General features: G+C 45.1%; 1 protein-coding gene across 3 annotated transcripts in view; it reads right to left on the bottom strand.

Moving 5' to 3' along the window:
- Positions 1–14601, bottom strand: part of nlgn3a (neuroligin 3a) — a 111954-nt gene that overhangs the window by 62562 nt on the left and 34791 nt on the right. For 2 of the 3 annotated variants that reach the window (XM_042074824.1, XM_042074825.1), the window contains exons 4-5: positions 10600–10659; positions 1106–1255 (exon numbers count right to left, since the gene is read on the bottom strand). In XM_042074824.1, the coding sequence (XP_041930758.1) occupies positions 1106–1255; positions 10600–10659 (210 nt within the window). The remainder of the gene's footprint in view (positions 1–1105; positions 1256–10599; positions 10660–14601) is intronic. The other variant, XM_042074826.1, reaches the window with a different exon arrangement.

Here is a 14601-nt window from a genome sequence, read left to right as displayed (position 1 = left end):
GATTCTTGAAGGGAAAAGTGGACAGGGGCCTATTTATGTCTCTCTGTTGGAGCTGAAAATATGACCCTTAGTTTCCATGGCATTGGGAGAGCTAACATTCGGTATGAGGCAATCAGCACCAACATTTTTTCCTTCCATGGGCCATATCCCCCTCTTTGCTGTTTGCAGCATTCTTCTAACTATAGCCCTATTAGAGCCACCTAGCCTTTGTTCTCCGAAGACGAGTGGAGCGCGCACAGATAGCTGTCTTTCAACAGCACACTGAAAATGTTCACCTCCCAATTGCTTGGCATTTGGATCCCACAATCAGGTGTGAAAGTAGGAGATGACTCACTGATGGAAATGTTTTGGCTAAATTCAGACATACTAAACAACCTCAGCAAGCATGAATAATATCATGTCTGTACCAGAGCACCAACAATGATTGATTTGTTGTATGCACCATAATGCCATAATGCCATTAAAGACACAAGCCACATAAACACCATTCCTTATCCGCTTATATCTTCGGGACCTGGGCTCCATACAGTGATCCACAAATCTATTCTTCGTCAATAAGGATTGCTTAAATAAACTGAACTGAAATAAACTAAAACGACATCAGAATGCTAGTTATCAGGAATAACGTACATTTTAAGCCCACCAAATTCTCTTCTAGGAAAAGTGTACATTCACATAGGACACACTGCTGCCTGTAAGAAAGTATTAAGGTAGTGATCCGGTGTGTGCTGTACGGCTGGGATAACAGTACTCTTCCTCTTCCTCCTACTGCTGCAACCTGCTCCCTGGATAATCTGATTTCTTTTGTCGTCTGTCTTCCCCTCCAACTGATATCAAACCCTTACACTCTCCCACTGCAAACGAAACCCCCGTTGTGCAGGGATAACTGATTTCAGAGAGTTTTTCCTTTAGTAGGCCTCTTTTCTTGCTAGAGGCAGTCATGGCAACCCGTAAATTGACTGTCCTTTCTAAGTATTGACAGTGTGGAACTCATGACTCGAACATTCCCATATTCATTTCACATAAAGGAAGTCATTCTAAAGTCAAGCATGAAAAGCACAGAAATCTACAGTAAAAGACACTGTTACATTATGTCCAGACTTACCCAGTACTCCGACTCGGAAGTTGAGCGTGATCACAATGACGTTCCCATAGCTGGCCAGCACACTGCCGTCAATCATGTTCCCAGTCCCCTCCATGTACGAGCCTCCGTGGATGTACACCATGACGGGCTTGGCACCTTGGTCTCGAATGTCTGCAAGAGTGGCCACCGTTAAACTTTCACTTGCCTTCAGGCCGTTACAGTAAGGAGCAAAAAAACAAAACCAAAAACACACACACACACACACACACACACACACACACACACACACACACAGTGCAGAGCGGTCGGGTTCGACGGGAAAGCCCTCCCCAGATACCAGCTAATGTGCCATCGGTGTTTTCGGATGAGCACGGTCATTTGTCTTTTATTGCTAACTGCATGAGAAAACAAATAGATGCTAACTGATGAGGTGGCGCAAGAGGTCAGGCACCTAATTGGTCATTTGGGCTCATTTTCAGAGTCAGCTTGGCTCTGTCTGCCGACTGCTGGAATGAAATGACGGCCATTTTGATGAGGATTCTGCAGCTGTGCTTTTTGATGTAACTTAGGCTACTTCTAGTGGGAGGGGAGTAAGCATGTCCTGTAATAAATAATAATTTTATGCTTTTTGAAAGATAAGAATCTAACTGTCCAGGTTATTTTATGGGAGGATGGAAAATTGGTCCCTTTATGGTTTTTTGTTATCTTTAGAGAATCTTTAGAGTTCATAATCAGAGACGCTCTAGAGTCAATCTTCACCCTGAGGTAACAGTTTAGTCAGATCAAAATGGGAAACCAAAAGGAACAAGAGCCTGTTGGAGATTACTGGCAGAATTACTGGCTTGGTAAAATGGAGAGACAAGAAAGTCTCTCTCCTCCTCTTGCTCTCTCCTTCATTCTCCTTCACTCCTTTGCTTGGTATCTCTCTCTTTCTCATTCTCTCTCTGTCTCTCTCACTCCCAGTATGGCAGCTGTTTTGCTCAGCCTTGAGAGCTAAGAGAAAGCCACTGGGCTCTGATTCAAAAGCCCTATATTGTATTCAGGTTGCCATGGATACGGCAGACCAAAAATTCAAAATCCTCAAGAACAGCTAATCACAAACAACACCCAGGCTGGTGAATCTGCCCGAGTCTGTGCACTGTGCATTTTCACTCGCACACACCCCCATTAGCATGTGAACAGTCAAAGCAAATTACTTTGTGAGCCTTTCATGAAAGCAGTGGTGCTTTGTAAGGCTATATGGGGTTGTTATTTCCCCTTTTTTCTCTTCTCTCTACCCCCCAGCCCCAAAACACCCATTCATGATTCAACAACATATTCAATCTCCCATTTCAGAGACGGAATAAGCAGCCGCCCTGTTTTCGACTTGAATATCGACAAACACATCGTAAATACATCTTGTTGCACGTCTGGTATCTGGGGGCGCAATCAATATATGTGATTTAAAAAAACTGACAATTATCTGTTTACACTTATCTCACACAAGAGAGGAAATGTATGAAGTGAAACTTGGATGAAGAGAGAAAATGAACATTATTTTTTTGTCCTGTTCTGGTGAACCACGAGACATCAGAACAAATGGATACAAGGAAAGAGACAAAGAAAATGAGGAAAGCAAACAACCAAAATGAACGGAGGAGAGGAGAAACAAGAACAGAGATTAGTCATGTCAACGTTATTAGTCGCCTCTTTTGTCAATTCACATCATGTTACTATGGCGATGTTTGCTGCCCATCTGTGGGCTATCTTGTGGTACATGTTCTTCCTCTAAGTGGCAGGCCAAGCTGGACTACCTGATCAGTTCATTAACTTGAAGGAGCAGATCATTTATATTCATGTTGTGACTTACACCTCAAAAGGCCTGAGAGCTGTCTCAGGTCTATGAGGACCAGCACAATAACGAACACAAGAGAAATCCACAGCATTTTTTGACAGAATTCCAAATAAAGGACACGCTGAGAGAGGAGGGGGAAAGAAGAGAGAGGTTTGATTAAAATTCATTTAGAAACATTTACATTTTCATGAACACTTTTTTTTCACTAAAAAAAAGCGACAAAAAAAAAACAAAGTAAAAAAACAAAGAGAAGGCGCAAAATGTGGCCACATTTTTCAAGAGAGGATGTGAGTTTAAAGGATGCATATGGCAATGTCAGGCTCACGGATGCACACTGATGGTTGACATGCGGACAGTGTTGTGTCATTAATGAGGATGGATGACTCACAAAGACACACACACACACATATACCGATGCTCACTGTCCCATTCACACAAGTTCTCCACTCCCTGTTCGTTTGATTTTTACCCCTTAGATCAGCTCAGCCTTCCTCCCTCTCCAGCACTTGACGAGGTAAAATGATATTTACTGTGTCTGTGCATGAACCAGCATACAATAACAACAGCACACAGGGCATCCACAGCATCACATGTAATGTACAGAGTAATATGGAGCCCTCGAGTACCCTGCGAGCACAAGTCATCACAATCTACAGATTGCGAGTTGTCTTCTGACTGGAGTGTCGCTTTGTGGAACAACTCGGAGATGATGCCAGTGCTGAGTGGTGCCAGTTAAGCTCTGTAGGAGGGCACATCAGCCTCTGCACAAAGCACTCATAAATCTTTTTAGAAGGCACTTTTGCATTGTGCCAGGCCCATCACTCCAGAGAATTTTCCAGAACAGGGGGGGAGAGACAGACAAAGAGGGTGAGCGAGAAAGAGAGAAAGAGGGAGAGAGAAAGAGAGAGAAAGAGAGAGAGAGGGAGAGAGAGCGCTCTCTGTTTATAGCTCTAAGTGCTATAAACAATCAGTCTGTTGTAAAAAACCCTGCAACTTGTCAGGCAGCATCTTCACAGGAGCAAAGGCTCATGGGGCTGACAGATGTGCACTGCCACTGTCTGCATGTGGTCTCCATCCAAGTCTCTATCTTTGATTATGTGCTTTGTCCTGCAACGCTTTGAACCTCATTAACACACAGCAAACTCACTGGACAACCCTAGGAAGCTCTCCAACACAGAGAACCTAATTACAAGAACACAGAGACAAAGGAGGACATGAGCAAAATGCTCAATCTGCATGTATTACTTAGTGGAGTCCTTGTTTCAGCAACATCTCACTTCTATTGTTTGGCTTGGTGGTCACGCTGATAGCTGCTGATTAGGAGACTGTCATGTCACTGTTTTTCACATTTGAGTTAAAACATCAACAAAATGGCCCCAACGTTGGGACACCGTTCCTGTGTGATGCTTGACACGGCTTTGATGCTCTGTGTTCCGGGTCTCAATCCAAACGCAGATGGGGAGGGTGACCTTTGAAGGGGGTGACTTTGTCAACCCCGAACGCTGTGTTTGTGCATTAAATATGATTCTGATCGGAGAGCTGGCAGGTGGTTTGATGTGTTCTTTGAAGCCAAGCTCCTGGCAGAGAGAAGAGGGAGGGAGTGAGAGAGAGTAAGAGAAAGAGAGAGGGAGGGAGAGAGAGAGAGGGAGGGAGAGAGAGAGAGGCACAGAGGACCACAGTCCCTCCCGTCCACCTCACAGCTCCCATTGCTCACAGCCATGCAAATCCCACATCACACGCCATGCGTCCTCCATCTGTGACACCTACACCGTCCAGCAAAGAGCAGCGCTGCAGTTCAAAGCTGCAGAAAGCGAGCTGTCTCTGTCCATTGTGGACGCCATGTCTCCTTCAAAGCAGGATTATTTTGGGATATCTCAAGTAGAGAGGAGAAATATAGAGAAAATATCAAATATCAAACCAACATCCCTTCTCTACAGTCATCCTCTTCCTTCACTGAGTCTGTGATTGCATGAGAAAGAAAGATAGAAAGAAAGAAAGAAAGAAAGAAAGAGACACTCAGAAATCTTCATCTGCGGTGAGGATAGGAGGATAACACTCCAAATATCGCTGAAGGCAGTGGCTCCCGCTCTAGCCACATCAGAGAGAAAGCTCGAGAGAGCCACACGGGGCATATGTGAATCACCGCCATCGTAAATTTCAAACCTCAGGCTTCCTGGAGCAACAATCTGCACCGGGTTGAAATCCAGTCGAGGGGCAGGCTCAGTGGAATTAATTCTAACACCCAAGCAGGTGGAGCTGGGATGCCTGGCACCAATTGTGGCAGGGTTTGAGGAAAAGTGTCTGACTCTGTGTGTGTGTGCGCGTGTGTGTGTGTGTGTACTCCTCATGGCCTGGCGTGCCAAGCTACTGCCATGCAGATCCATTGCTCAGCTGCGGGAGAGGGCACGGCACCAGACAACCAGGAGAAGGTGTCTGTCTCTCCCTGAGCTCGGCGCAATATATATAAAAAAAATGTATTCCTGACATTCCACCTTTGGAGATTTAGTGCTGAGAAGTCCCTAAATACACCCAGATTGTGACAGGATAAAACAATGGATCTTGGCCCTAACTCAATTCTGGGAGGGCTCCGCAGCACCGCGCCGGAGAGGGGGCTGAGCGGTCGGGAAGCCCCTCCGAGGCTCTAACTGGATGGGGGCCGGCGGAAATACAATTCGGCCCACAGAAATTAGCCAAAGATGGACCGCCGACCGTGACAAGATGACAACATCTCGCTAAGTAGATTTTGGAGAGGACGAACAAACATCCCAAGCCCAGACTGACTGAGGGCTTTGGCACAATGATGGGGAGAAAAAAATGAAGTCTGCAGACATCGTTGAGATGGAAACGAAAAACAGGAATGGGGGGGGGGGGGGGGGGTAAGAAAGGGCTATGTAAATTGGCTTGCCATATTTGCACTTGTCCTTGAATATATTCACAGTGAAAATTCACGCTCGCATGGAGCAATTGGCAGTGAAGAGGCAGGAGGGTATTATCCACAGTGGCAGGGCGGTGGAGCTTGTGCTTGCAGCAGCAGCAGCCTCAGCTCGGGGAAGAGGAGGGTGGGATGGGGGATTTCCGTTTTGTGAGGTGAACAAGTGCCACAGCACTACAGTGTGCTGTGTCTACCTGGCTCCCACAATGCTTTGTGACAGCTCTGCTGAACGCTGTATGTGGAGCTCTTCTCCACTACCTCTGGTTATGAGCCCGGATCTCCACACACAAACAAACCAGACGAAATGCAGCTAAATTGGTTACCTTTCCCTTCAGAAATTGCATGTATAAAATCACTTATTCCTTATGTAATTTGATTTTGAATTTGAAAAGTGATTAGATTCCAAATCATTATTTGCATAGAGAAAATAGGTGGTAATTGCCTGTGCAGGTGCAGGCGTGTGCTTCCTTGTTTTGGTGGCGCGTTGCAGATTGTATTTTCTGCCTCCCTCTCTCTCTCTCTCTCTCTCTCTCTCTCTCTCTCTCTCTCTCTCTCTCTCTCTCTCTCTCGCGCGTTCACTGTGTCGATCCCGTGGTTACGTGTTACACCACAGACTGGCTCCTACCCACGCTGTCCGTAAATCCAGGGCAGTTGGCTTTCTCCAGCCTCGCGCGCTGCAAACGGGGACGCGTCTGCTAACTAACGTCTCCGGCCGGAGCCACTCATCTCGGCAGTAACCCCGCTCCTGTGGGCGCGTGCGTGCATGCCACATCCTTGGCAGCGAGGCATCTGGCGAGACCCGCAGCCCATTTGGCAGCCTCGCCAGGCTCGGAGATGATTCTGCACTGAGAGCCTCCGCCGGCGATGCTCGTTTGCACGCGGCTGTGGCGATGGCCTTTTTTTATTTTTTATATATATTTCCCTCGTTTTTTTCTTTGCCTCCCTGTCGGGTAAAGCAAAGGTAACGCAGTGGCCTGCGGGCAATCCGTCCCTTTCCCAGGATGCTCGCTGGCCCTGAGCTGCAGCTCAGATGAGCACAGAGCATGGACAGTCTCAGGTATGGCCTCGCGTCATCTCCGATAGAATGCGAAGAGCCTGTTGCTAAAGCAGCGGGGGTACCTCGGCTGTCACCCCTCACTGAGCTGCTCGATACTGAATTGCCTTGCATTTGCCCAGCATCATGGCACTGCACACACTACTGTTTTCTCATCAGGCATACACCACTGCACTTAACCGAGCCCCATGCTCTGACAGAAATCCCACTCTTGGCCAAAATCTGTTCGTAGCTTGTTCTGGAGATATTAAAAGTCAGCATTTGACGGCGTGAGCAAATTGTTTGGCTACCAGGAGAGATGCGGCTTCTACGAGGGTAGCGCTTGCCAAAAGGAGTATACAACACCCCGCGCCATTTACACAAACATAGAGGGGGATGTGAGAACTCAAGTGGAGCTCACACCTTAATACCCTGGCAAGAATGAGCTTACCTAACAAAGCCTGTCCAACAGCACAACACCCGGCACATTAAAGCCCGCTCTGGCTCGGGTATGGCTGACATCCGGCCTAGACTCAGCTGAGGCCAAGAGCACATGGCGTGACATTTCCCCACCTCGTACGGTGTATCTCTCTCACCTGTCTGACCGACAGATGGGGTTAGCGAGATGGGATAGAACAACAATATCTGGAGTTTGATAGGAGAATCCAAGCTTAAGCTTCCCCCCTTGTAGAAGAAAAAAGGAGGCTTCCTCCATTCTAATCTCTGTAGATATCCACCCAGAGCTCGGAATATCCCAAGATAAATACTGAAAGTGAACAATGTTATTGCTGAGCGAGAGCTTCCTCTTCTTCTTCTTTTACTTTCACAAGCAGCTAATCCTCTCTGCACGACTCATGAGCCTCCCTCTCCTCATCTAAATCCATTCCATTCCCTGTTTAAAAGCCATGTTATGATATTCTGCAGTGAGCACATATTTGCCAATGATCATCACATGGAAGTAATTGCCGTAAGCTATTTCATGCATATTCCATACCCTCATCTATCATGGCAAATAGAACACGACACTGATTTTGTGAATCAAACGCATGTTTTTCTGTTAGTAGTATTAATCGTGCTCTTTACATTTTGTTGTATTAATTTACCTCATATCCAATATGTTTTGCCTCAGATCAAATTAACGTTGCCAGGAGATGGGATATCAGCTCAGCTGATGGTAATTTATTTTGAGTCCGTACAACAAACCACAACCACATTTTCTTCTTTCTTAATATCAAAGAAATAAAAAAATCAATATTGTGCTTGGTCATTCAAAATGGATATGTTAGCAAACATATTCCAGACACGCTTACGTATGGAATGCCAAAAACCTTCAATTTCAAGACTAACTGCATGCTTTTTTCCTTTTCTAATAAGAATCCGAAGAAGATGATGAAAAGCAACCAGTCTTTTGCTTTTCCTTTGGTTTGACAAAAAAACAACTTCTGCCTCACCTCAGCTGAAATGCATCAACATGGTACAACTAGGAATGCAGATATTACAGCTCATATTGTGGTCAAACAGAAGGACCAGTTATCCATTCCTTACATTATTATCTATGAGAAAATATTATATAACCTACTGTATCTAGATCCATTATAAATATCAGCAGCATTTTCCTACAGAACATCTTAATCTTTCATTCAGGGATCTGCCTACAAACACTGAACGACCAAGAGGCGGATTAGGAAGGTTAAGGCTTTGACCCCATTTAAACACACAGTATCTGGTCAGCGTTCTGATCTACAGCTGGTCGTCTGACACTGCGATGACATTACAAGCTAGTATGACCTCTGATCTCACTAGCCTTCTAAGACTGGGCAGTACTGTATTTACACAGATATTGTTGATGTTATGCTCTTGGTCTTCATTACATTCTCTGTTCCTTGACAGCAGTGTTCACAAAGGATTGTGGGGAGATTTATGATGGGTTTACACATTACCAGCTAATCTGAGACTTGATTGAAATCCCCGCGATCTAATGAATGTTCTGTTGTTGACAGAAATAGAAACCGATCACTGCTGTTCCAAGGGGGATTAAGGCTGTCTAGGGTGACATTTAGCGTGCATCCAGTGAGGAGAAGCTGCTTCTGCCTTCCAAGTATGCAAGGGCAGCATCTTGGGAGGAAGATGTAAAAGCCATTACCTGACGCAGAAAGGCACAAGACAAAGGGAAATTCATTTGCCTCCGAGATGTGCCGTTTCTTGAAAGCAAGCATTTGCCACTAATCATTTACCATGACCCTCTTGAGCATGTTTAGACTCAGAGGATGATCCATCTCCACCAGCACAGTAAACCTTCCCTCACAAGCTGCCATCCACTAACAAAAATGCAGTCTGTGTGAATCCACATCACCATAACAATCTGGGGAGTCTGCAGCACCACCTGAGCAACTCAGGCTTGGATGCCTCCACCTCCGAACTGAACAACGTGCTCAAAAAGTTAAGCACACAGATTCAATGTCAAGGACAAAGATAACAACCAAACTAAAACTTTCCTTCCACTGTGGGGTGTGCGTGGGATTAACAGCTGATGGATGAAGGGAGGGCAGTAAAGGGGGCTGAAGATGGGGTGACATTTACATGCCAGTCTTAGGCCTTGTTAAAGCTGAAGGCCTCCCATTCAATGGCAAATAAACAAAGGACAGTATCCATGCTCACTTGCCCTTGTTAGTGTGTGGTTGTCAAGGGAGCTGGGAGGGGAGAGAGATTTCTTGAGCCTGTGGCAGCCGGAAAGGAGAAATATTTCCAAATTTCAAAACACTGTATAGTACAGCTGAGCATAATTTGGGACTCCCACTATCCTCAACACATGCACACACACAAAAAAAACACATTGTCAGCATTCATGCCCTTTTTTGGCATTTTAAGGCTTCAGTCACAGACCTCAAAAGGTCCTAGGTGACAAGTTTTGGCAGAATCATCTCGCACAGAGACAGCTGTCGCTCAAATCTGTTTGAGTATTCCCCACTATCATATCTGTCTAAGTGGATTAAGTGAGGTGTAACTGTTCCTGTTGCTTGTTGGATTTACGAGTATTACGTCTGTGAATACGGTCATTTCAAGGCTGATTGGCCATCGAATATCCAAGACTATCCATCACTTTCACTTTACCATTTACCATACACAATCTGATGGATAATACTATCTGGAGTAATACATACATTCACATCCACATGGTGAACTTCTCCCACTTTGCTTTGCTTTGTTTTGCAGCCACTACATCTCACCAAAGTTGCCACACAAACGTGGCTTTAAAAAGCAAGTTAAGGACAGCAAATAAAAACAATAAAAACTAGGGAAGTGAGTTCTTCCAGGCGATGGGCATGTTCACGTTTCTAGATCAAAGACGCCTGATACACATCACCCCTGCAGACAGTCACTCTCTTCCCCTCTATAGACGACCCCAACACAAGAGGGGATGTGTCCACAACGTAATATTCGTAGGAAGGATAACCATCTCTGCATGCCACTGAAAGGTCACGCTCTCAAACAAAAATCAAGATAAAGCACAAGACAGCAACATTCTCAGGGACCAATCATTCTCCACAATCACACTCACAGCTCTGCAGAATGTCACTCAGTGGCTTAGGTTGGGGGGAGGTGGGAGGGGCATAAAGGAAATGGCTTGCATTCAGACTATCCAAAACAAGTCCATTGTAAAACAAGGGAGAACCAGGACAGGACATGCACATGTCTCTGACCACCACAGCAAATACCTTCGTCTTCATCACCGTCGTTATCAGACAAATCCTCTCCCTGTTTTTTCGAATGCGGCCCTAGTGGTGAACCAGTGGGAGAGAAAACAAGAAGAAGCACAAGAGAATTCAAAATAGCATGATGGTCAAGGCAGAGGCAGAGGAAGGAGACTGCACACACTGCTGTAGAACAATTTGACTGACACAAGTATAGACCCTTTCAAGAGAGTTCCATTATCAGCATCATAGTTGGCCCCACAAGACTTCCTTTTTAACATTCCATATGTTATCTTAATGCAGAGGAAGTAGATTGGGGTCCAAATAGAACGTTCAAGCATTGTTTTTGTTTTTATTATTGAAAGGGTCTATACTGACTCAAGGCATCATACAGTACATGTATACATTTCACCCAATCCTAAATAAATAATAATACATCCACCCACAAAGTGATTGCATGATAAAAACATTCTGGTTTCGTTAAATAAATTCACCACAATCTGTGCATATCTGCTGCATTAATAATGCATATGCTCAGTACTGTATGTATTCTACATTTTATTCACTAAAATGTTGCTTTCAAATGTAAAATAAACAGATTATGCTCAAACTACTGTGCAGTACAAATCAATGCAATCACCAGGGGACGGAACTCTGCTGAAGCAATGAGAAAGAAAATAAGAACATCAACTGTAATCATCTACTGTGTCTACTGAAAGCCGATCATATTTGGCTTCTATGCAACACTATTACATTGAAGTCTCTCAGTTTAGACATTGGTAAAATTTGTCATCAACATTCAACAAATAAACACACTCCAAATATGGGGTTGAGGCAATATGATTATTGTGCTCTCACAGACTTCAGCAGAGTATGTCTGGTCACACTGACTCAGTCTTTCAAACAAAGATGCCAAATAATTATACAGTTTATTGGCACATCTTCAGTTGAATTATGGCAGTCATTAACATTATATTACACTGACATCTAAGATCATATTTCACATTGAGCAATATACTGCCATAACACCCATTTAAATCTTCCCATGTCAAAAACCATTGAGTTTTGCTTGGCCTAATTATTTTACGCTAAATATCACAATCTAATTTTTGGACTATTTATTTGATCACAATGGATTATTCACTATTGTTGCTTCAGCTATGCAAATTTAACTTTAAAGAAAGACTAAATATATGCTCTGCCAAATTTCATCTTCGAAAGCTGACGGTAACTTTCACAGTCACCGAGACACCTCTAAAGGGGCTGGTGGGGAGAAGGGTCCCTCTGAGCTGTTGGAATGCTGTTGATATGTGGTTCTGTCTGCCTTGACGCTGAGTGTTAGAACTTGTGACAGGCCCTTATGAAATACTGCAGGTGGCAGGTGTGGCTCCCTCAGCTAAGATGCTGTCTGGTCTTGTTTCCTCTGCATTGTGGCTGGCTTGCATGTTGTCAGTTAATTTAATGGAAAATTGCAAACACACAATACTATGCCCGTCACACTACGTAATGGTCACGGATTGCTGTTGACTACAACCAATAAGAATTCACTTAACAAGGATAAAATCATTTCAGAGTTTGCTTTATATATTAGCAGTAAAAGCCTTATTGTACTGTCTGTGAAAAAGGACCTTGGAACTTTGTCAAGTATGTTAGAAGTATTATTTAAAAATATGCCAAGCTACTACAGTAAATACGTACCTCTCACTTTTCATATTCCATTTTTCCACTTGTTGGAGGCTTTCAATTTATGCAAGGACCATTTTGTTTCTTTTACATTTGTAGCTGCAGTAAAAAATCTGCCGGTTGGCAATCCTCAGTGTTTACTGTATGCCACGTAGCCTTCACAAGGCTGTGTGCATGTGTGTGATGGCGTCTGTGTCAGTGTGTGTGCATGTGTGTGTGATGGTGTCTGTTTGTCAGTGAGTGTGATGCTGCCTGTGTGTTTATCCATGTCTCTGTGTGTGTGTGTGTGTGTATTTATGCCTGTGTGTGTGTGTGTGTGTGCTTGACTGGCAGAATTGCCGCAGCGAGAGTCAGAAGGGGGAAGAGTGGGGAGAGATCCATTTCACTGATCAGAGAGACAGATCGCCGAGGGACACAATGCCAGCCAGCAGCTCGTCCAAATACACTCTAATATTAACCTCCGAGTTTGGAGACCTCACGAAGGCACCATAGAGACTCGTAGATGCTGCCATGCTTTTCAAACCCCAACCCCCCCTCCCCATCTCCCCTGCACCTCCATGAAGCTCACAAACTGAATTTACAATGCGCTCGATACAACAGGATGACCTATGCGCCCAAGTAAAGAGCGCAGTGAATGTAAAGTGCATTCCGTTTTGGAGGAGATGGGGGGACAGAAAGAAAGAAAGAAAAGAGAGAGAGAGGGGGGAAGAGAGAGGGAGGGGGAGTAGAGTGACAATAGATGGGCCTGCAGTTAAATATCGAAAAGGTCAAAGTGTGATGAGGGACTTATTGGCAAAATGTTGAGTCTTTCCAATCGAGAGGGCAATTCAGCCGAGCATCCTCAGGTGGCTCTTCCCCTGCTTGTCTATTTTCAGACTGTGTGATCCTCTCCCCGATACACTCCTGCACCAATCCCCCTCCTCTGCAGAGGCTTTGCTGCAGCCGACACATTTGAGAGGATGATTGAAAACGTTACTAATTTCGTTACCATTAAGGAGATGGTGATAGCGGTGGAGAAGGACGGCCAAAACGTATCCCGGCCTCCAGCCACCTGAGAATAAAACATGCTGCGGACAATTTATCTTTTATATTACGGGGACCAGTGGAGGGGGAAGCCTGTGAGTGGAGCCAGTGTGCTGAGCCAGGGCGCTAAAATAGAAGCCCTCCAATAATTAATACCTCAATAGAAAAGTTTGCCTTGCGAAACAACAGTGTAATGGAGAGTAATGGGGGAAAATGCTCTAACTGGCCTGATAAAAACAAAGCCTGATTCAACCTGACACAAATCCACTACCCATGATTTTGTTGGAAAACACACTCGTTCCAAGTTGGGAAAACAGATTAGGGGAACGTGCTTTGACCAAAAAAAGGTGTGGGGGAACCAGACGTTTTGTGTGAAAAAATTATTAATTCAGATCGGGGGACGACAGACCAGAGGGGACCTGACACGACTTCCAACTGTCTTGTTGGAATGATCTCGCTACATTTCTCGTGGGACGGCCAACAAAGGGCATATCCGAGATATTGGGCACTTAGCGGAGAGATAGACTGGGCCACGGGAGTGGTGGGGGACCTGAATGGTAACTTCCTGGACAAGCTGTGTCTTGCATTTCAAGTTGAAATGGCTGCAGCGCCAGCGGCCACGGCGAGCACTCTCACCAAAGTCCCCCGTCTGTGACACATTCAGCCGAGCTGCTTTCCTTCTGCAGCAGGAAGGAACTCTCACTCCATTCCTACTTTCCACATTTCCGCCTTCACCATTTTGTGTCCCCCAGTTCTTTTTCGCTGCTGCTGTTGCTTGGTAGCCTACGTTATTTTTTTTCTTGCCCGAGGATACAGTCCTCCCCCTGCTGTGATCCTGTGCCGGACGAGGTCAGCCATCCAAACTGATTTCCACGGCGTATTATGGTCTGTGCCCACTTTGTCTGAACCTAACAGAGGCTGGACCACTTTTACAGGTCTCATTGCCCTGGCACCGCAGATGGGCCGGTAAAATATGGCTATTGTTCTAGGATCGCTACTGGCCTGGTCACTCCACGTCGCTTACATCTTCTCTTCCTCTCCCCCCAAAACAAAATGGGACACAGAATCTCAGCACAGTCCAGTCCCCTGTCCACAGTGTAGGAAACAGCCACGGAGGAGATAAGTGATATGGGAACAGCCAGGCAGCAAGGCCAGATTAGATTCTTGTCAGGCCTTGGTAGAAAACTGGGTGTTAATGCGCTTTTAAATCCAATGGAACATGGAGGGTTCTGATTTCTTGTAAGCGAAGGACGTTGCAGGTTAAAAGAAAGTCGACCTCAAATATGTGCTAGCTGAGAAAGAGCAGATACATAATCTCCA

This window comes from Alosa sapidissima, chromosome 20 (assembly GCF_018492685.1).
Source record: "Alosa sapidissima isolate fAloSap1 chromosome 20, fAloSap1.pri, whole genome shotgun sequence".
NCBI lineage: Eukaryota > Metazoa > Chordata > Actinopteri > Clupeiformes > Clupeidae > Alosa > Alosa sapidissima.
The sequence above is the reverse complement of the archived record's forward strand: the minus strand, read 5'-3'. Positions and strand labels throughout refer to the sequence as shown.